Source organism: Ranitomeya imitator, chromosome 3, assembly GCF_032444005.1.
Source record: "Ranitomeya imitator isolate aRanImi1 chromosome 3, aRanImi1.pri, whole genome shotgun sequence".
NCBI classification, from domain to species: domain Eukaryota; kingdom Metazoa; phylum Chordata; class Amphibia; order Anura; family Dendrobatidae; genus Ranitomeya; species Ranitomeya imitator.
This window is the reverse complement of record NC_091284.1, coordinates 784,420,010-784,446,067: the sequence shown is the minus strand read 5'-3', so window position 1 is coordinate 784,446,067 and position 26,058 is coordinate 784,420,010. Positions and strand designations below refer to the sequence as shown.

The window sequence follows — 26,058 nt, the reverse complement described above, 5'->3', positions numbered from 1 at the left end:
CAGTGGGGCCGGGGAATCACAGACCTGAGGCAGGTGGTGGGGCCAAGGAATCACAGACCAGAGGCAGGCGGTTGGCCCCGGGGAATCACTGACAAGAGGCAAGTGGAGGGGTGAGGAATCACAGACCATAGGCAGGTGGTGGGGCCAAGGAATCACAGACCAGAGGCAGGCGGTTGGCCCCGGGGAATCACTGACAAGAGGCAAGTGGAGGGGTGAGGAATCACAGACCATAGGCAGGTGGTGGGGCCAAGGAATCACAGACCAGAGGCAGGCGGTCGGGCCCGGGGAATCACAGACCAGAGGCAGGCGGTGGGGCCCGGGGAATCACAGACCAGAGGCAGGCGGTGGGGCCCGGGGAATCACAGACCAGAGGCAGACGGTGGGCCCGGGGAATCACAGACCAGAGGCAGGCGGTTGGGGCAGGAGAATCACAGACCAGAGGCAGGCGGTTGGCCCCGGGGAATCACTGACAAGAGGCAAGTGGAGGGGTGAGGAATCACAGACCATAGGCAGGTGGTGGGGCCAAGGAATCACAGACCAGAGGCAGGCGGTCGGGCCCGGGGAATCACAGACCAGAGGCAGGCGGTGGGGCCCGGGGAATCACAGACCAGAGGCAGGCGGTGGGGCCCGGGGAATCACACACCAGAGGCAGACGGTGGGCCCGGGGAATCACAGACCAGAGGCAGGCGGTTGGGCCAGGAGAATCACAGACCAGAGGCAGGCGGTTGGGCCCGGGGAATCACAGGCCAGAGGCAGGCGGTTGGGCCAGGAGAAACACAGACCAGAGGCAGGTGGTGGAGCCAGGGAATAACAGACAAGCAGGAGAAGACCCAGTGCCTCAAAATCGCCCTTGTGCCTCAAAATCTAATTAGTAGAAAACTAAAACAAAGTGGATTTCTTCACTAAAGTTATCAATGTAATCAGTATTACAACAATGACTTTACTTTAGAGTACAAAATCATGTTGACAGGTTCTCACTAAAGTATTATAAGTGTCTTTCATCCCTATATCTCAGTGGTGGTATATTGCAGATCCACCATTCTTTAATAACATAATAATATTACATTCGCAATGGAAGCCATGATGCTAAACAGGATGTGTGCATTGATTTAGGACGATCTTAATGAGGGAATATTATTACATGGACTAGAAAAAAAAACTGAGTTTCTGATACATATGTGACTGCAGCCTTAAAGAGAACCCGTTAACAGGTAAAAGTCTCCAGGTTCTGCATTTATTCTATTCCCGCTGCCCTCCTGAGTATTCACATTTTTTTGTTTCGGTCGTCATATGGATCCAGAGATATGAGAATTTTTATTTAGTGATAATTTTTATTATCTTTCCCAAGTGGGTGTGGCTCACAGGATTTTTAGGAATACGCATAATTACCCTGTGAGCACCGCCCCTTTAGTAAAGTCCCAAAAAATTAGAAAGTAATAAAATGCCCACATCTCTGGAACCACATAGTGGCTTAAAAAAATAAACAAATAAAAATTAATATAAAATCTGAGATTTTTTTTTTCTTGTTTTTAGGATGGTTATGACTTCTATATCACAATGATGCTTTTTTCATGAGGCTTACCAAACGACAATGCAATGAGCGGATTTATTACTCACCTAATACATCTCTCCCATTGTCTAGATCAACTGCCTTCTTGCTTAATTCTAAAAGACTCATCACCAATTTTGGAATGACATTATTCTGAGGATTTCCTAAGTGGAAAGAAAAGTCCCTTTACAGAACAAGGTTCAGCATATTACATGCTCTTCTAGACAAACTGTAGACACAATACCTTGGAAGTCGCGCACAATATCTTTCATTTCATCCTTGTGCTGCTGTAACTTTTTCCTCAAATCATTTAGTCCTTCCAATCTTGTTAATGGTAGAGAATCGCAGACACTCACAGACAGAAAATGATTTACTTCCTATAAAAGAAAAAAAAATTGCCAAGAGCAAAGCTGGAGAAAGTCTAAAATTTCAACATCTTAAAGACATATTATAGCCAAAAGTGAAGGGAACTGCTGCTTTCATTTAGGTCTAATTCAGACAATCGTTTCCGAATGTCATCAGCAGTTTTCTTTCTGACATCTCTTTTTTTATACTCACAATTAAAAACCCATTGAGATCTATGGAGAAGTCTCAAAAAAATGCTGAGCTGTAGTTTTTTCACAAGGGCAGTCGGGTTTATGAAGAAAAGTGCACTAGACCAACTAATATTGGTCCAAGTCCTATCTGTTTTGCATTCACACAGCAAAGGGACATATGCTTAGGCCAGGGAAGCCTCCTTCACAATCAGCTTTTGGTTCAGCTGCTGAAACTCCTGACAATCCCCTGCTATCATTACCTCTTTAACAACAGCTCTAGGATACAAAAGATGAAGGTCTCAAGGTAGACATTCCCCTTGCCCGTCGGTCCGGCAGTAATGAGATCCCATCCCTCATTCACGTAAGTGCTAATAATTAGCACTTGCATAAATCCTATCTGTTTTACATACAGACAGCAAAGAGAAATACGATTAGGCCAGGGAAGCCTCCTTCACAATCAGCTTTTGGTTCAGCTGCTGAAACTCCTGACAATCCTCTGTTATCATTACCTTTTTAGTATCAGTTCTAGGATACAAAAGATGAAGGTCTCAAAGTAGACATTCCTCTTGCCTGCCGGTCCAGCAATGATAAGATCCCATCCATCATTCACGTAAGTGCAAAAAATTGATGCATACATGTAGAGCACACGACATTAGAGGGTTGTGAAAGGCTGCAGAAGTTAAATGAATGAAACATGGGAAGTCATCACTGCTGGGCTGGTGGGGACCATCGGAGAAGCAGTGATTCACATATGACAAGGACTACATGCGCATGGAGTTAAATTTCCCATGGGCTTCTTTACACTCTGCTTGTCCTATTTGGTCAGCCAGTTTTATGTATGTTGCTAAGAGCAGAATGTCTTTTCTGCATGAAAACCAGCTGACTCTCCCTTAAAGGTTCCTTATTACATTGGTAACGATACCTCTATCAGTGAGAAAGCTCCTTTGCTGTATTTGATTTTCTGGTGTGTCTGCCGCAGGTTCTTGAACAAAGGGTGGTCGGGGAAGGGATCCAGAAGTCTAATTGTGTGGTAGAGATTTTCATCATCCTGGCTTTCAATTACCAAAAATGTCAGTAAGTCGCACACCTGTAGGATGGACATGAGAAAAAAAAACACTGCACTAATCCATCCTTCAAAAATAGGGATTTTTGTGTGTACTCACCGTAAAATCCTTTTCTCCGAGCCACTCATTGGGGGACACAGGACCATGGGTTATGCTGCTGTCACTAGGAGGCTGACACTAAGCGGAGACAAAAAAAAGGTTAGCTCCTCCCCTGCAGTATACACCTTCATGCTGGCTTCCAGAGACCCAGTTCAGTGCAAAAGCAGTAGGATAATAACAACAATATATCAAGTAACATTAGAATATAACATGTCAAACAGTCAAAGACCAAAAAAGGTAACGAGCCGTAAGGCTACCAGGGTGGGTGCTGTGTCCCCCAATGAGTGGCTCGGAGAAAAGGATTTTACGGTGAGTACACACAAAAATCCCTATTTCTCCTTCGCCTCATTGGGGGACACAGGACCATGGGACGTCCCAAAGCAGTCCCTGGGAGGGAAACAATACAACCAAATAACTCCGTGTACCATCTGACTACAAATGCGCAACGGCCGCCTGCAGGATACGCCTGCCAAGGGCCGCGTCCGCAAAGGAGTGAATGTGGACATTGTAATGCTTTGTGAAAGTATGCAGGCTGGACCACGTTGCGGCCTTGCAAACCTGCTCCGCTGTTGCCTGGTGCCGGATGGCCCAGGAAGCACCCATCGACCGAGTGGAATGAGCTCTAATCCCCGCCGGGATAGGACTGCCCCTGACCCGATAGGATTCCTGGATAGCGGATCGGATCCATCTGGCTATCGTGGATTTAGACGCAGCCAAACCCTTTCTGTGACCCTCCGGGAGTACGAAAAGGGCGTCCGATTTTCTGAAATGAGCCGTTCTGGAAATGTACCTCCTGAGGGCCCGTACCACGTCCAGAGTATGGAGAGCCTTCTCGACCCTATGTTTGGGCTGCGGGCAAAAGGAAGGAAGAATGATGTCCTCGTTAAGGTGAAAAGATGAGACCACCTTCGGAAGAAACGCCGGGGAAGGACGTAGGACTACTTTGTCCTGATGAAAGGCAAGGAAAGGTGCCCGGCAGGATAAAGCGGCGAGCTCTGAAACCCTTCTGATGGACGTCACCGCAACCAGGAAGGCAACCTTCCATGAGAGGACAGAGAGCGGAACGTCTTGAAGGGGTTCGAACGGAGGTTCCTGAAGAACCCCCAGGACCAAGTTGAGATCCCAGGTCTCTAACGGCATCCTGTAGGTGGGAACCACATGGGAGACTCCCTGAATGAAGGTCTTGACCTGAAGGTTGGCGGCGATCCTACGCTGGAACAGCACGGATAATGCTGAGATCTGACCTTTGAGGGAACTCAGGGCCAAGCCGGAGTCCAGACCAGACTGAAGGAAATTCAGGATGCACGGGATAGAGAAAGCGAGCGGAGGGTGCCCTCTGAGCCTGCACCATGAGAAGAAAGATTTCCAGACGCGGTGGTAAATAGAGGCGGAAGACGCCTTGCGAGCACTTAACATGGTGGGAATGACCTGCTGAGAGAAACCGGCACGAGTTAGAATCCAGGTTTCAACAGCCACGCCGTTAAACGTAGGGCCCCTGAGCTCTGGTGGTAGATCGGACCTTGGCGAAGCAGGTCTGGGCGGTCTGGTAACCGCAAGGGAACGTCGGCTACGAGCTGAATGAGTTCCGCGTACCAAGCGCGACGAGGCCAGTCTGGGGCGACCAGAATGACCGGAACTCCCTCCTTCTTGATCTTTCGGATCACCTTCGGCAGTAAGGGAAGGGGAGGAAACACGTATGGGAGCTGAAACTGATGCCACGAAGAAATCAGCGCGTCTATTCCTATGGCCTGGGGATCCCGAGAACGTGCAATGAAGTTGTGGACCTTGGCGTTCAATCTGGACGCCATCAGATCCACGTCCGGGGTCCCCCAGCGAAGACAGATCTGATGAAATACCTCTGGGTGGAGTTCCCACTCCCCCGAGGCAAGGCCCTGGCGGCTCAGGAAGTCCGCCGCCCAGTTCTCGACTCCCGGAATGTGCACTGCAGAGATGATGGAATGGTTGGTTTCGGCCCAACGAAGGATGAGAGAGACTTCCTACATCGCCGCCCTGCTGCGGGTACCCCCCTGGTGGTTGATGTAAGCCACCGCCGTGACGTTGTCCGATTGGACTCGTATTGGGTGACCCGCGAGCAGGGCGTGAAAGCGACTCAGTGCCAGTCTGATAGCACGAATCTCCAGGATGTTGATGGGGAGTCTGGATTCCCGAACTGTCCAACGGCCCTGGGCAGAGTGGTGAAGAAACACCGCCCCCCAACCGAGAAGACTGGCATCGGTGGTTACCACTAACCAGCGGATCGGGAGGAAGGACTTCCCCTGGAGAAGCGATATGGGCCCATGGTCCACCATACGAGAGATTGTCTGACCCGCGGGGACAGGGGGCAAGGGCGGTCGAGAGATGAGAGACTCCTGTCCCAGTTGTCCAGCAAAGCCTGTTGCAAGGGACGGAGATGGAATTGAGCAAAAGGAACCGCTTCGATTGCTGCAACCATCTTTCCCAGGATCTTCATGGCGAACCAAATGGTTCGCGGACGAGGATGGCATAGCGTTCGGGCTCTTTGTTGAAGCGCTTGGACCTTGGACCGAGGAAGAAAGACCAGCCCCCTCGAAGTGTCCAGGATCATTCCCAGAAAGGAGATCCGACGGGCAGGAACGGGAGAGGACTTGTCCAAGTTGATCAACCAACCCAGGCGCGAAAGAGAATCCAGGGTAATGTGGACGCTTGACTCGCAGGCTTGAAAAGACGGGCCCTTTATGAGGAGATCGTCTAAGTAAGGTAACACGACGACTCCTCGAGAATGAAGGATGGCCATGACAGCCGCCATGACCTTGGTGAATACCCTGGGCGCCGTGGCAAGACCGAAGGGTAAGGCCGTGAACTGGAAGTGGTCCTCCAGAACGGCAAAGCGGAGGAACCTCTGATGAGGCGGGAAAATCGGGATGTGAAGATAGGCATCCTTGATGTCTATCGAGGCCAAGAATTCCCCTCTTTCCATCGAAGAGATGACCGATCTGAGCGATTCCATCCTGAAGTGCCGGACTCTTACGCACTTGTTCAGGAGTTTCAGATCCAAAATGGGGCGCACTTTTCCGTCCTTCTTTGGCACGACGAAGAGGTTTGAGTAGAAACCTTTGAACCTCTCGTGTTCCGGGACCGGAACAATGACCCCGCTCTGGCGGAGAGCGTGAATGGCGCAAAGGAGGGTGCGAGACTGAGCTCCCGAACTGGGGAGACGAGAGGGGAAAAACCGAGTTGGAGGAGGAGAGGAGAACTCTATTTTGTAGCCAGACGATACCAGATCCCTGACCCATTCGTCGTGAACGACGGAGAGCCAGGCTTGCTGAAAAAGGAGTAGACGTCCGCCTACTCTGATGGTATCGACTGGCGCCGTTCCCGAGTCATTGAGACGGGAATCTGGGGGGTCTGGAACCTCGGGCTCTGGGCTGCCTCGGTTTTCCGCGCCAGGAAGGATTCGGCCTGAAGGAGGGGCGAGCGTCTCTGTCTGTGCGAGCGGATCGGTCCGATCTGGGAAGACCGGTAGGATTGGACCAGGCTGGGCTGGTACGAAAAGGCCGAAAGCGAAAGTAAGGCTGGCGCTGGAAAGCCGCCTTGGGCCTCTGTTGGGGAAGGAACTTGCTCTTTCCCCCTGTGGCGTCGGAAATAAGCTGGTCAAGCTTTTCGCCGAAAAGGCGCCCGCTTTGAAAAGGGAGAGAGATCAGAGATTTTTTTAGAGGAGGAATCTGCGCGCCACTCTCTGAGCCAAAGAGGCCTTCTGATAGCGATGGCGTTAGAAGCCGCCGATGCTGCGCAATTCGCCGCGTCGAGGGATGCGTACATCACATAATCACTAGCCATGGCTAACTGCTTAGCCAGGTCCGCCATCTCAGACGGGAGGTCCTGTTCATGAATGGATTTCGCTAGAGCATCCGCCCAGGAAACCATTGCCTTGGTCACCCAAGCCGCGGCGAAGGAGGGGGACAGGGAAGAGCCTGAGGCCTCATACACTGAGCGAGCTAGAGAGTCTAGCTGGCGTTCAGTGGGACTCTTAATTGAAGCGCCGTCCGGGACTGAAAGAAGCGTTTTAGAAACCAGGCGCGAGACCGGAGGATCTACTATAGGGGGATCCGTCCAGTCTTTCACAAGGTCTGCTGAGAAGGGATACTTCGATACCAGGTCCTTTTTACCCGAGAAACGCTTATCTGGACGCTCCCTGTGTCGCCTGACTATATCCAGAAAAGCTGGGCGAGAGGCAAAAGTTTTGTGGGAACGCTTGATTCTGGTAAAAGAGACCGCGTGTTCCGGAGCGGAATTAGAGTCATCATCCACCTTAAGCGCGTGATTGACTGCTACAATGAGGGAGTCAACCGTAGCTCTGAACTCCGGAGCCTCCGGGTCCAATGATACCTCGGACTCATGTTCAGAGTCGTGAACGCTGCGAGCCCCCAAAGAGGGTGAGCGAGAGGTGGAGCTGCCAGAGTCTGAGTGGCGAGGTGAGCGCTCAGGAGAGGTAGTGCGAATCCGTTTTCTGGATGACCGTGCCTCTTTATGGGGAGAGCGGCCCCTGCTGGCCGACGATTCCCCTGCTATGGAGGGATCTCTTAACACCTGTAACGGATTGCCCCGTTCCCCGGGAGGATTTTGAATGGATTTGATGGCGTTGGCTAAAAAATCCACGGACTGTGAAAGTGAGGCGACCCACCGGGGGGACTAGGTACGCCGGAGTCGGTGGCGGTGGAGGGCTCCTGGGCACATGGGGCATCGCAGGCAGAGCAGAGGGGAGAACTTTGAGGCCTAGGAAGTGGGGCCTGGCAGGTGGTACACGCAGAAAAAAAGGTCGTATGCACCTTAGAGGATTTTTTGGACCTTGACTGGGACATGATTCTAATGCAAAAAAATAGATCACAGGGTCTATAATGTGGGGAAGCAGAGGGCGACGCCGCAGAGGAGAGGCTGACGAGGTCTCCTTACCCTGGTCCTGTGTCCTGTTGTCCTGAGAAGGAAAACTGTGTTGCCTGAGATGAAACCGGCTGCACGTGGGCGCTGTGACACCTAGACGCTGCGGCAGAGCTGAGCTGCGGCGTGCAGTGAGGGACCAAGATGGCCGCCGAGATCAGGAGAGAGATCTCGGAGGCTGCGAGAAGCGCCAGGACCGGGGGGCGGCGCCGCCGATGACGCGAAGGGGGGGCGGAGCCTATCGGCAGCGTCCAGCGGCTAGGCCGAAGCCGGGGACTAAATTTGCGGCTTCGGTCCGGCGCGCGGCCGCAAAGTGCCAAAAAACGGGGAATGCTTCAGCCCACGATGTGCGCTACCCAGGAGGAGCCCTCCGGACCGCAAAACCGGCGACCCCCCCCCATCCCCCACGAGACACTTACCCCGAGGAGGTGAGAGGTGCCTTGGGATGGCAGAGACGGTGCAGGGGTTGGGAAGCCTCTATCCACCAGCCCCAGACAGGGGGGTGGAGAGGAACCGTCCACCACCTGAATCACGCAGAGCATTGGTGATGCAGTGTGGTCTGCACGGACGCCACGGAAATAGAGCCTCTGTACAGCCGAGGGTAAAACCTGATGGACAGGGCAGATGTCCGGCAATAAAAAGCCTGGCTGCAGAGGAGGATACTGGAGGTAAAACACCAGTGCTCGTCTGTATAAAGTGGGGAGATCGGCGCCCTTTTAGGGAAAAGACCGTCGCCCAAAAAAGGTCAGCTCAGGCAGTGGCTCCCGCGTCGCAGGAGAGGATACGGTGAGGTGAAACTCCCGTGCTCGCCTGTTGCTGTTTCGGGGGAGATCGGACCTTGAAAGAATCCGTCGCCCCCTTCGTCCGGAATAGCAAAGTTAAAAAGGAAAAAATCGTGAGATCAAAAATCAGTGTGCCTCCTACGGACACTAAGCTTGAACTGGGTCTCTGGAAGCCAGCATGAGGGTGTACACTGCAGGGGAGGAGCTAACCTTTTTTTTGTCTCAGCTTAGTGTCAGCCTCCTAGTGACAGCAGCATAACCCATGGTCCTGTGTCCCACAATGAGGCGAAGGAGAAATGAAACATAAAAAGTGTTAATTGCTGTTGGCTGTATGTGTACGGACATTCCCGGTTCTGAATGTTTTCTTTTTATTCTGTTAAGTACATTGCGGTCAATTCTAACCGTGAGAGCGTAATAATTGCTTTCTAACCAGGTTCTTTTCACAACATGTCAGAACGTTACATTGCTAATTCTAGTTGTCTCTGAGCTGGTGGGAGAAGACGCTCTTATATCTGATGTCTCCCATACACAGCACACACAGAAGTGAGGGAATCCGGCTCTCATTTATCTATGTTGCACATGTTCAGCAGCAGTGACACCATGGAGCAGGGGTCCCCAACTCCAGTCCTCAAGGCCCACCAACATGTCATGTTTTCAGGATTTCCTTAGTCTTGCCCAGGTAATAATTGCATCACCTGTGCAATGCAAAGGAAATCCTGAAAACATGACCTGTTGGTGGGCCTTGAGAACTGGAGTTGGGGACCCATGCCATGGAGGACAATAAACAGCATTAACGAGCAGTGAATATATGAACATTATAATAGGATGAAATAAACACTTACTAGAAAGCAACACAGGTATTGATTCATCAAGCAGTTTTTGCCAGGATTCTAGTGTAAAACTGAAAATATTTGGACAACTCATACTTGAGCAAAAATTGTGTCTTTCAGCATTTTTATGCCAGTTCCACCAACTTTTTGAAAAGAGCGAGAAGATTTGGGGGGAGAGTGTGTGGTTGAGCACAGCTGACAAATTCATCATCATTTACGCCACAAAAGCCCCTGTTTTTTTATGTTTCTGCATGGCAGCCACAAGATACTCTTGGTATCTGTTGGATTTATGTGATTATTGTTATTTTTTAACCCCTTCATGACCCAGCCTATTTTGACCTTAAAGACCTTGCCGTTTTTTGCAATTCTGACCAGTGTCCCTTTATGAGGTAATAACTCAGGAACGCTTCAACGGATCCTAGCGGTTCTGAGATTGTTTTTTCGTGACATATTGGGCTTCATGTTAGTGGTAAATTTAGGTCAATAAATTCTGCGTTTATTTGTGATAAAAACGGAAATTTGGCGAAAATTTTGAAAATTTCGCAATTTTCACATTTTGAATTTTTATTCTGTTAAACCAGAGAGATATGTGACACAAAATAGTTAATAAATAACATTTCCCACATGTTTACTTTACATCAGCACAATTTTGGAAACAAAATTTTTTTTTGTTAGGAAGTTATAAGGGTTAAAATTTGACCAGCGATTTGTCATTTTTACAACGAAATTTACAAAACCATTTTTTTTAGGGACCACCTCACATTTGAAGTCAGTTTGAGGGGTCTATATGGCTGAAAATACCCAAAAGTGACACCATTCTAAAAACTGCACCCCTCAAGGTACTCACAACCACATTCAAGAAGTTTATTAACCCTTCAGGTGCTTCACAGCAGCAGAAGCAACATGGAAGGAAAAAATGAACATTTAACTTTTTAGTCACAAAAATTATCTTTTAGCAACAATTTTTTTATTTTCCCAATGGTAAAAGGAGAAACTGAACCACGAAAGTTGTTGTCCAATTTGTCCTGAGTACGCTGATACCTCATATGTGGGGGTAAACCACTGTTTGGGCACACGGCAGGGCTTGGAAGGGAAGGAGCGCCATTTGACTTTTTGAATCAAAAATTGGCTCCACTCTTTAGCGGACACCATGTCACGTTTGGAGAGCCCCCGTGTGCCTAAAAATTGGAGCTCCCCCACAAGTGACCCCATTTTGGAAACTAGACGCCCCAAGGAACTTATCTAGATGCATAGTGAGCACTTTGAACCCCCAGGTGCTTCACAAATTAATCCGTAAAAACAAAAAAGTACTTTTTTTTCACAAAAAAATTCTTTTAGCCTCAATTTTTTCATTTTCACATGGGCAACAGGATAAAATGGATCCTAAAATGTGTTGGGCAATTTCTCCTGAGTACACCAATACCTCACATGAGGGGGTAAACCACTGTTTGGGCACATGGTAAGGCTCGGAAGGGAAGGAGCGCCATTTGACTTTTTGAATGAAAAATTATTTCCATCGTTAGCGGACACCATGTCGCGTTTGGAGAGCTCCTGTGTGCCTAAACATTGGCGCTCCCCCACAAGTGACCCCATTTTGGAAACTAGACCCCCCAAGGAACTTATTTAGATGCCTAGTGAGCACTTTAAACCCCCAGGTGCTTCACAGAAGTTTATAACGCAGAGCCATGAAAATAAAAAATAATTTTTGTTTCCTCAAAAATGATTTTTTAGCCTGGAATTTCCTATTTTGCCAAGGATAATAGGAGAAATTGGACCCCAAATATTGTTGTCCTGTTTGTCTTGAGTACGCAGATACCCCATATGTGGGGGTAAACCACTGTTTGGGCGCACGGCAGGGCTCGGAAGGGATGGCACGCCATTTGGCTTTTTAAATGGAAAATTAGCTCCAATCATTAGCGGACACCATGTCACGTTTGCAGAGCCCCTGTGTGCCTAAACATTGGAGATCCCCCAGAAATGACACCATTTTGGAAACTAGACCCCCAAAGGAACTAATCTAGATGTGTGGTGAGGACTTTGAACCCCCAAGTGCTTCACAGAAGTTTATAACGCAGAGCCATGAAAAAAAAAAAAAAAATTATTTTCTCAAAAATGATCTTTTAGCCTGCAATTTTTTATTTTCCCAAGGGTAACAGGAGAAATTTGACCCCAAAAGTTGTTGTCCAGTTTCTCCTGAGTACGATGATACCCCATATGTGGGGGTAAATCACTGTTTGGGCACATGCCGGGGCTCGGAAGTGAAGTAGTGACGTTTTGAAATGCAGACTTTGATGGAATGCTCTGTGGGCGTCACGTTGCGCTTGCAGAGCCCCTGATGTGGCTTAACAGTAGAAACCCCCCACAAGTGACCCCATTTTGGAAACTAGACCCCCAAAGGAACTTATCTAGATGTGTGGTGAGCACTTTGAACCCCCAAGTGCTTCATAGAAGTTTATAATGCAGAGCCGTGAAAATAATAAATACGTTTTCTTTCCTCAAAAATAATTATTTAGCCCAGAATTTTTTATTTTCCCAAGGGTTACAGAAGAAATTGGACCCCAAAAGTTGTTGTCCAGTTTCTCCTGAGTACGCTGATACCCCATATGTGGGGGTAAACCACTGTTTGGGCACATGCCGAGGCTCGGAAGTGAAGTAGTGACGTTTTGAAATGCAGACTTTGATGGAATGCTCTGTGGGCGTCACGTTGCGTTTGCAGAGCCCCTGATGTGGCTTAACAGTAGAAACCCCCCACAAGTGACCGCATTTTGGAAACTAGACCCCGAAAGGAACTTATCTAGATGTGTGGTGAGCACTTTGAACCCCCAAGCGCTTCATAGAAGTTTATAATGCAGAGCCGTGAAAATAATAAATACGTTTTCTTTCCTCAAAAATAATTATTTAGCCCAGAATTTTTTAATTTTCCCAAGGGTAACAGGAGAAATTTGACCCCAATATTTGTTGTCCAGTTTCTCCTGAGTACGGTGATACCCCATGTGTGGGGGTAAACCACTGTTTGGGCACATGCCGGGGCTTGGAATTGAAGTAGTGACGTATTGAACTGCAGACTTTGATGGAATGCTCTGCGGGCGTCACGTTGCGTTTGCAGAGCCCCTGATGTGCCTAAACAGTAGAAACCCCCCACAAGTGACCCCATTTTGGAAACTAGACCCCGAAAGGAACTTATCTAGATGTGTGGTGAGCACTTTGAACCCCCAAGTGCTTCATAGAAGTTTATAATGCAGAGCCGTGAAAATAATAAATACGTTTTCTTTCCTCAAAAATAATTATTTAGCCCAGAATTTTTTATTTTCCCAAGGGTTACAGGAGAAATTGGACCCCAAAAGTTGTTGTCCAGTTTCTCCTGAGTACGCTGATACCCCATGAGTGGGGGTAAACCACTGTTTGGGCACACGTCGGGGCTCAGAAGGGAAGTAGTGACTTTTGAAATGCAGACTTTGATGGAATGGTCTGCGGGTGTCACGTTGCGTTTGCAGAGCCCCTGGTGTGCCTAAACAGTAGAAACCCCCACAAGTGACCCCATTTTAGAAATTAGACCCCCCAAGGAACTTATCTAGATATGTGGTGAGCACTTTGAACCCCCAAGTGCTTCACAGACGTTTACAACGCAGAGCCGTGAAAATAAAAAATCATTTATCTTTCCTCAAAAATTATGTTTTAGCAAGCATTTTTTTTGATTCACAAGGGTAACAGGAGAAATTGGACCCCAGTAATTGTTGCGCAGTTTGTCCTGAGTATGCTGGTACCCCATATGTGGGGGTAAACCACTGTTTGGGCACACGTCAGGGCTCGGAAGTGAGGGAGCACCATTTGACTTTTTGAATACGAGATTGGCTGGAATCAATGGTGGCGCCATGTTGCGTTTGGAGTCCCCTGATGTGCCTAAACAGTGGTAACCCCTCAATTCTACCTCCAACACTAACCCCCCCACACCCCTAACCCTAATCCCAACTGTAGCCATAACCCTAAACACAACCCTAACCGCAACACACCCCTAACCATAACCACAACCCTAATTCCAACCCTAACCCTAAGGCTATGTGCCCACGTTGCGGATTCGTGTGAGATATTTTCGCACCATTTTTGAAAAATCCGCGGGTAAAAGGCACTGCGTTTTACCTGCGGATTTTCCGCGGATTTCCAGTGTTTTTTGTGCGGATTTCACCTGCGGATTCCTATTGAGGAACAGGTGTAATTCGCTGCGGAATCCGCACAAAGAATTGACATGCTGCGGAAAATACAACGCAGCGTTTCCGCGCGGTATTTTCCGCACCATGGGCACAGCGGATTTGGTTTTTCATATGTTTACATGGTACTGTAAACCTGATGGAACACTGCTGCGGATCCGCAGCGGCCAATCCGCACCGTGTGCACATAGCCTAATTCTAAAGGTATGTGCACACGCTGCGGAAAACGCTGCGGATCCGCAGCAGTTTCCCATGAGTTTACAGTTCAATGTAAACCTACGGGAAACAAAAATCGCTGTACACATGCTGCGGAAAAACTGCACGGAAACGCAGCGGTTTACATTCCGCAGCATGTCACTTCTTTGTGTGGATTCCGCAGCGGTTTTACAACTGCTGAAATAGAAAATCGCAGTTGTAAAACCGCAGTGAAATGCGCAGAAAAACCGCGGTAAATCCGCCATAAATCCGCAGCGGTTTAGCACTGCGGATTTATCAAATCCGCAGCGGAAAAATCCGCAGAGGACCAGAATACGTGTGCACATACCGAAACCCTAACCCTAGCCCTAACCCTACCCCTAGCCCTAACCCTACCCCTAACCCTAACCCTATTCTAACATTAGTGGAAAAAAAAAATTTCTTTATTTTTTTATTGTCCCTACCTATGGGGGTGACAAAGGGGGGGGGGGTCATTTATTATTTTTTTTATTTTGATCACTGAGATATAATCTATCTCAGTGATCAAAATGCACTTTGGAACGAATCTGCCGGCCGGCAGATTCGGCGGGCGCACTGCGCATGCGCCCGCCATTTTGGAAGATGGCGGCGCCCAGGGAGAAGACGGTCGGGACCCCGGCTGGATCGGTAAGTATGATGGGGTGGGGGGGGACCACGGGGGGGGGAATCGGAGCACGGGGGGGGGGGGGGAATCGGAGTGCGGGAGGGGTGGAACGGAGCACGGGGGGCGTGGAACGGAGCACGGGGGGGCTGGAATGGAGCACGGGGGGGTGGAACGGAGCACCGGGGGGGGTGGATCGGAGTGCAGGGGGGGTGATTGGAGCACGGGGGGGTGATTGGAGCACGGGGGGAGCGGACAAGAGCACGGGGGGGAGCGGAGCACTGGACGGAGGGGAGCCGGAGCAGTGTACCGGCCAGATCGGAGGGCTGGGGGGGCGATCGGTGGGGTGGGGTGGGGGCACACTAGTATTTCCAGCCATGGCCGATGATATTTCAGCATCGGCCATGGCTGGATTGTAATATTTCACCCATTATAATAGGTGAAATATTACAAATCGCTCTGATTGGCTGTTGAAAGTGAAACTGCCAATCAGAGCGATCGTAGCCACGAGGGGGTGAAGCCACCCCCCCTGGGCTAAACTACCACTCCCCCTGTCCCTGCAGATCGGGTGAAATGGGAGTTAACCCTTTCACCCGATCTGCAGGGACGCGATCTTTCCATGACGCCGCATAGGCGTCATGGGTCGGAATGGCACCGACTTTCATGACGCCTACGTGGCGTCATGGGTCGGGAAGGGGTTAATGCCTTTTATTGTCCATATAAGTCCCCTCTAAAATGTAAAGTGTTGCGGAATATGTTGGCGCTATAAAAATAATAATAATAATTTTATTGAGAGGTACACCCCTATTAGGCTAGGTTCACATTGCGTTAGTGCAGTCGTTCAACGCATATGTTAAACGGACCGCGTTAACGCAGGTGCCGAAAAAAGATCGCGATTATGCGATCGCGCTAGGGCAGATGCTCTATCTGTGCTAGCGGTGACGGACCCGAAAATGCTGCAGACTGCGTCCGAGGGTCCGTCACAGAATGACGGCACATCTCTAACGCATGCCGATTATGACATGCGTTAGCGATGCGCTACATAATGGCAGTTAATGGGTGCGCTAATGCATCCGTTACATAGCGTTAGTGCCGCCATGTAACGGATGCTATCAGCGCATTGCCATTAATGCAATGTGAATCCAGCCTTAATGAACTTGGTGCATCTTACTTTAATGTATACTTTATTAAAGGTACCGTCACACTAGACGATATCGCTAGCGATCCGTGACGTTGCAGCGTCCTCGCTAGCGATATCGTCCAGTGTGACAGGCAGCAGCGATCAGGCCCCTGCTGTGCTGTCGCTGGTCGGGGAAGAAAGTCCAGAACTTTATTTGGTCGCTGGACTCCCTGTAGACATCGCTGAATCGGCGTGTGTGACACCGATTCAGCGATGTCTTCGCTGGTAACCAGGGTAAACATCGGGTAACTAAGCGCAGGGCCGCACTTAGTAACCCGATGTTTACCCTGGTTACCATCGTTAAAGTAAAAAAAACAACCTCTACATACTTACCTACCGCTGTCTGTCCTCGGCGCTCTGCTTCTCTGGTCTGGCTGTGAGCACAGCGGCCGGAAAGCAGAGCGGTGACGTCACAGACAGCGGTAGGTAAGTATGTAGCGTTTGTTTTTTTACTTTTTAGGATGGTAACCAGGGTAAACATTGGGTTACTAAGCGCGGCCCTGCGCTTAGTAACCCGATGTTTACCCTGGTTACCGGGGACCTCGGGATCGTTGGTCGCTGGAGAGCTGTCTGTGTGACAGCTCTCCAGCGACCACACAGCGACGCTGCAGCGATCCAGATCGTTGTCGGTATCGCTGCAGCGTCGCTTAGTGTGACGGTACCTTAAGACTGGCATGCAAAATGTCAGCCATGATTAATCAGGGTCACAATCTGTGTGTCTGTCTTTTACTCTTCTCCCTCCCCAGACTTCAATAGACAACTGTAATCTGATCCCTCAGTAAGGCGGATAGCTGCCAGTTTCTGACCAAGATGGATTTTAGCTGTTTTTCACGGTTAAAGAGGACTCGGAGTTCAGAAGACATGGGATTGAAGAAGTGGTTAAGTGGTGAAAAAAGTCGATTTTTCTGATAAGATATATTACAAAGCTTCTTATATTTATCTGAACTACTGATTTATGCAAAGTTTGGGGAAATTACACTGATTAATTAAGTGACGTCATATCCTAGTAATATGTCATCACTTACTAAGATGGGAATGCCTCTAGAAAAGGCTAGAAATAACACAAATGCACCATTGGGATTTATGGAACAGCTTTTACCTGTTGTTGGATTTCGGTCTGACAGTTCGCCAAAGGGATGAGACTTCCCACAATGACGTGCAGGTGGCTTTCAAGAGCGTCCTTGCAGTAAGCGACTGCTGCTCTGCAGACCCGATGTAAAAGATCAAGACACAGCATAGTACTGCGCGTGCAAACGTCGTTTATAGGGCAAACCGCTCTAAAAAATTAAAGTACAATTACACACAACTCAATATTTTAATTTCCTTACAAGAAACATGATCATTATTCACAATACCAAGAAATCCATTTAGGACTCATGTGGGAACCTTTTCCTTCTCCTGACATGTCTGGCTAAAGAAAACAGTTTTTTTTTCTATGAAAAAAAATGTAAAATAAAAAATGTACCTGTTATTAATGTGGTGGATCAATGTGTAAATGACATCTCTGAGGACAAAGGCCCATGCTCCTCCCAAACCATCTTTAATTTCCTCCAACACCAGATCAACAAACAGATGATAAATGATGAGAATACGGTGCTTTTTGTGGATATTGTTGCTTTCCGCAGCCTGTTTGCATATGGACAGCAAAATCTTTTGGTAAGCATCCTGCAAAAACAAGACATAATGCTATAGATTTAAAAACACACTATTAATATCTGTAAAAATCAATTAAAAGGGATGTATCATCAATATTTTTTCAGCTATAGAATATTTTTCAATTTACAAATTTTTTTCAGTTTTAACTCTCAGCGTCAGCCTCCGGGCGGCGGCAGTGCACACCTTATGGTCTCCTGCATCCCCCAATGAAGCGACCAAAAAATTGTACATTTTTGTCATCGAAAATGGCAAATCCATTTTGTTATAATTTTTATCTGTGGAGATGACTTTTCAGCAGTCATTTCATTATCATCACAGACAGGAATATTATAGAAGGAAACCACATATGATTAGATTAATATGGGGCTCGCCTTGTATCAGTTATGAAGAAAATAGTAGAAGAGGCATAGTGCAGGCAGCTGTGTGGTCACTTATTTTATGTGAATGTGGAGGGATTTCTTTTTAATTTTTTATCAACTGTTATAGGGTTTTTACTACACTAAAGAAAGTCATTGAGCTCTAATATCTAGTTTTAGGTTAGATACTCACTGGTGTTTTAGAGAGAATGGATATAAGACTTTTTTGTTTGCTTTTGTGGCAACTGCTGATATAATTCAATGTCGCTTTAATCACGGAGGAAGGAAAGTATGGGGGGTTGGGAGCTGGATCCAGTTCCCTAGAAATAAAAGAAAACATTGTGAAATGGTGTACACAAGTAATTAAAGGGTGAGCAAAACAAACTTCTTTTACAGGCTCAGATAAAGACAGATAAAAAAAAAATAAAATAAAAAAACATGGATTTTTGTGTACTCATTGTAAAATCCTTTTCTCCGAGCCACTCATTGGGGACACAGGACCATGGCTGTATGCTGCTGCCACTAGGGCCGATCCTAAGTGAATACATAAAAATTAACTCGTCCAGCTCCAACCAGTTCAGTGACAAAGCAGTAGATCAAAACCATCAAATGCTGGGTACATGTCAAGCTGAAGAACAAACACAGCCATCAGGCCAATAGGGTGGGTGCTGTGTCCCCCAATGAGTGGCTCGGAAAAAAGGATTTCATGGTGAGCACACAAAAATCTATGTTTCTTCTTTGCCTCATTGGGGGACACAGGACCATGGGACTTCCCAAAGTAGTCCCTGGGTGGGGAACCGACAACAGATCGAACCCCATGTCTATAGATGCACTACAGCTGCCTGCAAGATTTGCCTGCCCAGGCCCGCATCTGAAGAAGCCTGAGCATGAACATTTTAGTGCTTAGAGAACGTGTGCTGACTGGACCAAGTCGCAGCCTTGCAAACCTGTTTTGCCGTCACCTGGTGCCAAATGTTCCAAGATGCACCCATCGACCGAGTGGAGTGCACCTTAATCTCCACTCGGATATGCTTGCCCCCGAGACGGTAAGACTCTTGAATAGCCGAGCATATCCACCTGGCTATTGTGGATTTTGAAGCTGTGAGTCCCTTCCTGTGACCCTCAGGTAGAATGAATAAAGCGTCTGACTTACGAAAGGACGCTGTCCACGAGATGTACCTCCTGAAAGCCCTCACCAAATCCAGAGTGCGAACAGCCCTCTCCACCCGGTGTACCTGTGCCAGGCAAAAACTAGGGCAAGACAATGTCCTCATTAAGGTGAAAAGAGGAGACTACCTTGGGTGAGAAGGACGGGGATGGCCTGAGAATTACCTTGTCCTGGTGGAAAATTAGAAAAGGAGCTCGACAGGACAGAGCAGCCAGCTCTGAAACCCGCCTGATTGACGTCACCGCGACAAGGAAAGCAACCTGGGACAACTCATAAGGTCCTATGGCTTCCAGTACAATCCATATGCCGATGACACTCAGATCTACCTCTCTGGCCCAGATGTCACCTCTCTGCTCTCCAGAATCCCAGAGTGTCTATCAGCCATATCCTCCTTCTCCTCTCGCTTCCTCACGCTCAATGTGGTCAAATCTGAACTCATTATCTTTCCTACATCGCGCATATCTTCCCTATCTGATCTATCTATCTAAATAAATGAAATCACACTTTCCCCTGTCCCAAAATCTGCTGCCTCGGAGTAACCCTTGACTCTGCCATGTCCTTCAAACAGCACATCCAAGCTCTCGCCACCTCCAGCTCAAAAATATTTCCAGAATCCATCCTTTCCTCAACCCACACTCTACCAAAATGCTCGTGCATGCCCTAATCATCTCCCGCCTGGACTACTGCAACATACTCCTCTGTGGCCTACCTTCCAACACTCTCGCACCCCTCCAGTCCAGCCTTAACTCTGCTGCCTAACTAATTAATAGTAACATAGTAACATAGTTAGTAAGGCCGAAAAAAGACATTTGTCCATCCAGTTCAGCCTATATTCCATCATAATAAATACCCAGATCTACGTCCTTCTACAGAACCTAATAATTGTATGATACAATATTGTTCTGCTCCAGGAAGACATCCAGGCCTCTCTTGAACCCCTCGACTGAGTTCGCCATCACCACCTCCTCAGGCAAGCAATTCCAGATTCTCACTGCCCTAACAGTAAAGAATCCTCTTCTATGTTGGTGGAAAAACCTTCTCTCCTCTAATCTCTCTCCTCGCTACACTCCAGCTTCCCCTCTTTGCAAATCCCTTCACTGGCTCCCAATTTCCCAGCGTATCCAGTTTAAATGACTAACACTGACCTACAAAGCCATCCATAATCTTTCTCCTCTGTATATTTCCACACTAATCTCTCAATATCTTCCCTCACGTAACCTCCGGTCCTCCCAAGACCTCCTCCTCTCCTCTACGCTTATTCGCTCCTCACCCAATCGCCTCCAAGACTTCTCCCGAATATCACCCATCCTCTCGAATTCAGTGCCCCAACACATCCGGTTATCCACTACTTTTGGATCCTTCAAAAGAAACCTGAAAACCCACCTCTTCAAAGAAGCTTGCAGCCTGTGAAGACCACACGGCCAAAGGTGGGTTAGCGAAATGTCACGCAGTGGTTCGAAAGCAGACTCCTGTAGAACACCCAGGACCAAGTTAAGGTCCCAGGGCATGCTATAGGGAGGCACATGTGAGACCCCCTGAATGAAAGTCCTCACTTGCGGCTTGAAAGCGAATCTGCGCTGGAACAAAAAACAGATACGGTGGAAACCTGGCCTTTGAGAGAACTAAGTGCTAGACCAGAGTCCAGACTAGACTGGAGAAACTCCAATATGATGGGAATGGATAAGACAAGAGGAGGACTACCGCGGTCTCTACACCATGCGGAAAAAGTTTTCCAGGTGCGGTGATAGATGCGCACCAATATAGGCTTCCGAGCGCTGATCATGGTGGACACTACCTCTTTGGAGAACCCAGCTTGGGTTAGGACCAGGATTCAATGGCAATGCCATTAAACACGGCGCCCCTGAGTTCTGGTGGCAAATTGGACCCTGGGAGAGTAAGTCGATCCAGACGATCCAGTAGTCACCAGGGGACGTCGACGACAAGTTGTACCAACTCTGTGCACAACGCCCGGCGTGGCTAGTCTGGAGTGACCAGGATCACAAGGACCCCCTCCTTGATCTTCCTGATGATCATCGGAAGTAACAGAAGTGTGGAAAACACGTACGGAAGACAAAACGGATGCCACGGAAGAACCAGTGCATCATTCCCGACAGCTTTCGGATCCCGTCCGGAGTCCACCAGCGATGACAAATCTGTTGGAATACCTCCGGATGAAGTGACCACTCTCTCGAGGCAAGGCTCTGACGGCTGAGGAAGTGTGCCACCCAGTTTTCCACCCCTGGAATGTGAACTGCAGAGATGGCGGAGTGGTTTCTCTCTGCCCAGCGGTGGATGTGTTCCACCTTGAGCATTGCCACCCTACTGCGGGTGCCCCCCTGATGGTTGATATATTGTCCGATTGAACTCAGATGGGGCGACCTGCCAGAAGAGGATAGAAACGTCGCAGGGACAGCCAGATCGCCCAAATCTCCAGGACGTTGATCAGAAGACGCGATTCCCGAGGTGACCAACGCCCCTGAGCAGTGAGGTGACGGAAGACTGCTCCCCAGCCGAGGAGGCTGGCGTCGGTAGTGACCATCAGCCAATGAACTGGGAGAAAGGATTATCCTTGGACGAGGGAGGATTGCAACATTCACCACCATAGTGCCTGCTTGACCTGCGGGGACAAACAGCATAGTCGGTCGAGGGGAAACGGGTTCCTGTCCCAAGCTGCCAGAAGCGCATGCTGCAGAGGGCAGAAGTGTAGCTGGGCAAAGGGAAGCGCTTCCATTGTTGCCACCATCTTGCCCAGGACCCCCATGCTGAAGCGGATGGATTGAGGATAAGGCCAACAAAGTGGCAGGATTCCCTGTTGAAGGTCCTAGACCTTGTCTCAAGGGAGAATCACCAACCCTCGGGAAGTGTCCAGGGTCATGCCTAAAAAGGATAACTGCTGAGCTGGAACAGGGAAGGACTTGCTTAAGTTTATCATCCTGCCCAGGTGAGAAAGACATCCATAGTGATACGTACTCACTCCGCGCAGGCATGGAAGGACGGTCCCTTGATTAGAAGGTCGTCTAGGTAAGGCAACACAACCATGCCCCGATAGTGCAAAATAGAATTTTCTGCCCGCCCTCACCATAAGTTCCTGCGCTTCGCTGTCTGAGAGGAACATTTCCTTTCGGCCTCACCACTGCCCCCAGGGTGTTCACGAAGGTCATGGCGGCCGTCATGTCCATTTTGTATCCAGAGGACACCAGATTCCTGACCCAATCGTCGTGAAAGACAGAGCCAGGCATAACGAAACCGGAGTAGACAGCCGCCTACTCTGCCGGCATCGACCGGATCTGCCACGAGTCATTTAGACGAGAATCTAAGGGACCTGGATCCCTTAGATCTGGACTGCTTAGGTCGGCTCTTCCATGACTGGTTGGTCTTATACGAAACCTGGGGACCTCTGTCCCCATGAGGGGAGGGCCCCAATCGAGAAGAGTTGGCCATGGATGAGCAACCAAAATTGCTGCGAAAGGACCGGAAGCGAGTCTGTTGCAGGCGACGAAAGGGCCGCTTAATCTTCTGATGGGGGAGGAATTTACTCTTTCCACCTATGGCGTCAGAGAAAAGCTGATCCAGCTTCACTCCGAACAAATGGCCACTCTGGTAAGGAGCTTTCTTCTGGTTAGGGATTTCTTGGAGGCAGAGTCCGCACGCCATTCCCTGAGCCACAATGCTCGCCTAATAGAAACGGCAGTTGAGGTCGTAAGCGCAGAGCAGTTAGCCGCATCCAGAGAAGCGTGCGCCAAATAGTCTCTGGCCAAAGCGATCTGATTGGCCAGATCCGCTGCCTCTGGGGGAAGCTCACTACTCTGTATGGTTTTGCTCAGAGTATCTGCCCAGGAGACAATTGCTTTGGCTATCCACGTCACGGCGAAAGAGGGGGAGAGTGTTAGGGTATCTCGCCTCAAGAGGCTTCTGACCTGAGAAGTGTTTGTCCGGCCTCTCACTATGCCGTCGCACTATGTCCTGAAACTCAGGGTGATGGCCAAACACCCTATGAGGACGTTTGGTCCTATTGAAAGACACCGCATGCTCCGGGGTGGAGGTAGAGTCCTTGTCAACCATCAAAGTCTGGTTGACGGCCTCTAGGAGACTATCCACGGTCCCCTGATAATAAAGCGAATCGAGGTCGAAGAACTCGTCAGACTCGTATTTAGAGTGCTGATCGCTGCGAACCCCTGGTAAGGGGAAGCGAGAAATGGAGCTCACGGATGCCTAGGCATGAGAAGGCCCAGAAGATGTGCTATGGGTCCGTTTTCTTGATGCCTCTGTATGTTTTCACTGAGAACGGCCAATGCAGGCCGACGGTTCCAGTGTGGTGGAGGAACTCTGTAAGACAGGCAGACGAATGCCCCGACCCAATAAGGAGTCTTGGAGGGACTCAATCGCTTTAGCTAGTGAAGCCATGGACCGCGACAGTGACGAAGCCCACTCAGAGGGACTAGGTACACTAAGTTAGGTAGCGGAGGGGGGCTCCTGAGAGCATTCGGGATCACAGGCCTTGCAGAGTGGTGTACTCTATCCCTGTGGCAACGACGTCTGGCAGGTGGTACATGAGGTAAAAAACACTGTGTTTTGGTGGCTCTCTTAGATGTCTTGAAGGATGAAATGATGTACCCCAGTCTGTCCTGACTAAATAACTCAATAGAGTTTAGTGGCTAGTTGCTGGTGAAATACTGCAGAAAAAGAGACCAATGGGTGTCGCAGCACAGCTCTTACCCAGGTCCTGTGGCCCTGTGAGGTCCTCCCGATGTAATCGATCTGGCCAGCGATAGCCGCTGGGATGTTGATTCTGTGATACTCTGTCCCCATGGCAATGTGCTGAGAGGCAGCCGGTAAGGAAAAGATGGCCACAAGGAGCAAGAAAGTCAGTCTTGCTCTGAGCAAGAAGCGTCTAAAGGTTGGGCAGAGCCGCCGGCGTGATGAAAGTGAGGGAGCGGAGCTTCTGGGTTGCAACCTATCCGACACCGAAGCCGGGGACTACATTTCCAGCGCCTGCCAGGACGCACCTAGGGGAAAACTGGGAAAACTTGTGCGTGTGCTGCAGGAGCCCTTTCCTTGCTGAGCACGACCCAGGAGCTTACCCATCCTGTCTGGAGTCCCTTTGAAGAAGTGCAGAGCTCGACTGCTCTGCCTGCAGGTCAGGGGCAGCAGCGTTGACGGTGCAGGAAGTCTCCATCCACCATCTCTTTGATAGGGATGTGGAGAGGGACCGTCGGCCTCCTTCCATCACCGCTGTTCAATCAGTGGTGATGCAGTGGGGGCTGCACGGACGCCATAGATGCCTCTGTACATCCTAGAGGTTAACTGCTTAAGGATGGGTCAGGGCTGTTGGTCCGGCCATAAAGAGCCTGGCTGCAAAAGGGGGTACTAGGAGGCGACACTCCATGTTCCCGTCTGTTGTTGGTGTGGGGAGAGCTGTGCCCTGAAGGGACCCGTCACCCCTAAAATACATACATTACAACGGTGCAGGAGGGGGTACATGGAGGCGACACTCCACGTTCCTGCCTGCTGTTGGTTGAGGGAGATCAGAACCCTGAAGGGATCCTTCTCCCCTGTGATCCATAAAAAGGAAAAAATATTAAAAGGTGAAAAATAGAACAACAAGTAAAATAAAATATGAAATTGTGGTCTGAATAGCAGACCCATGTACCTCCTAAGGTTACTAAGCATGAACTGGTTCGAGCTGGAGCCAGTGGTAGGTGTATACTGCAGAGGAGGAAGAGTTAATTTTTATGTATTCACTTAGTGTCAGCAGCATACACCCACGGTCCTGTGTCCCTAAATGAGAAGGAGAAAATAAGCCGACTTTCTTGTTAGATTGTCAAAGGTAAAAGACAAACGCGCACATCACACACGTGGGCTAGGAAAAGGTGATAAAGCTACTAAATCTACAACATGTAAAAATTATATAAATGGCGATAAATTATTTAATTTTAAAAAACTTTGGGACATTTATTTCTTTTAAGGAGTGAAACAAACTATCTAAATTTAGTTCGCCATTACTGTGCTGACCATAGAACGAAGGTAACATCATTTTCACCATAAAATTAAAGTCATAAAACTAAAGTTCTTGCTCCTGTGTACAACCCAAAATTATCAGAAACAATGCGATGCCATAAAAAATGATGAAGTGACAATAATTAGATTTCATCTACCTTGTGTACTGCAGAAAGTCTCTCTTGCTTGTTTCTCCATCACTTGGTGACTCGTGTAAAGTCATCAGTAACTCCACCACAACTTCTGGTAATTTCCGCTGAAATACATCGTCTATTTGCTGCAAAATAATTTTGAGCACATTTCATTATCAGACAAATTTTGCGTTTGGTTTCTATCTAACATACAGAATGGGACAGGCAAACAATACCATATACGTAATGTCCCCTTACCCACTCATTGCCCCATGCAGAAGTGAGAGGAGCAGGGCCAACCCCATGCAAAAATCTCTCCGACTCAGTATTGCCCTTTCAAATTCCATGCTGCTAGACGGAAGACCTTCACCTGAGGGTGGAATATTGGACCTGGAGTGAGAAGGTCTGGAATCTCTGGCAGGATCCATGGATCTGACACGGACAATGCCCTCAATGGGGAAAACCGTGGTCTTTTTGGCCAGAAAGGGGCAATCAGAATCACTCTTGCCTGATCCTCCCTCAGATTTCTCGCGACAACTGGAATCATCGCTATTGGAGGGAAGACATAAGCAACCCTGAAGTCCCAGGGGACCTGAAGGGCATCTACCGCATATGGGTTTTCTCTTGGGTTTCGTGAACATAACTTTTTTACTTTACTGTTCTGTTTGTCGGCAAACAAGTTTATTTCCAGCCATCCCCACAAGTGAATAATTCGCTGAAGCACCTGGGAGTTTAGGGTCCATTCCTTTTGCAGCT

At 48.8% G+C, this 26,058-nt stretch overlaps 1 protein-coding gene across 1 annotated transcript in view; it reads right to left on the bottom strand.

Annotated features, from left to right (window-relative positions):
* Positions 1–26,058, bottom strand: part of ATM (ATM serine/threonine kinase) — a 237,502-nt gene that overhangs the window by 97,617 nt on the left and 113,827 nt on the right. The window contains exons 27-33 of the mRNA XM_069759148.1: positions 25,330–25,448; positions 18,200–18,326; positions 17,460–17,659; positions 17,094–17,271; positions 3,008–3,172; positions 1,794–1,926; positions 1,618–1,713 (exon numbers count right to left, since the gene is read on the bottom strand). Coding sequence (XP_069615249.1) covers positions 1,618–1,713; positions 1,794–1,926; positions 3,008–3,172; positions 17,094–17,271; positions 17,460–17,659; positions 18,200–18,326; positions 25,330–25,448 — 1,018 coding nt within the window. The remainder of the gene's footprint in view (positions 1–1,617; positions 1,714–1,793; positions 1,927–3,007; positions 3,173–17,093; positions 17,272–17,459; positions 17,660–18,199; positions 18,327–25,329; positions 25,449–26,058) is intronic.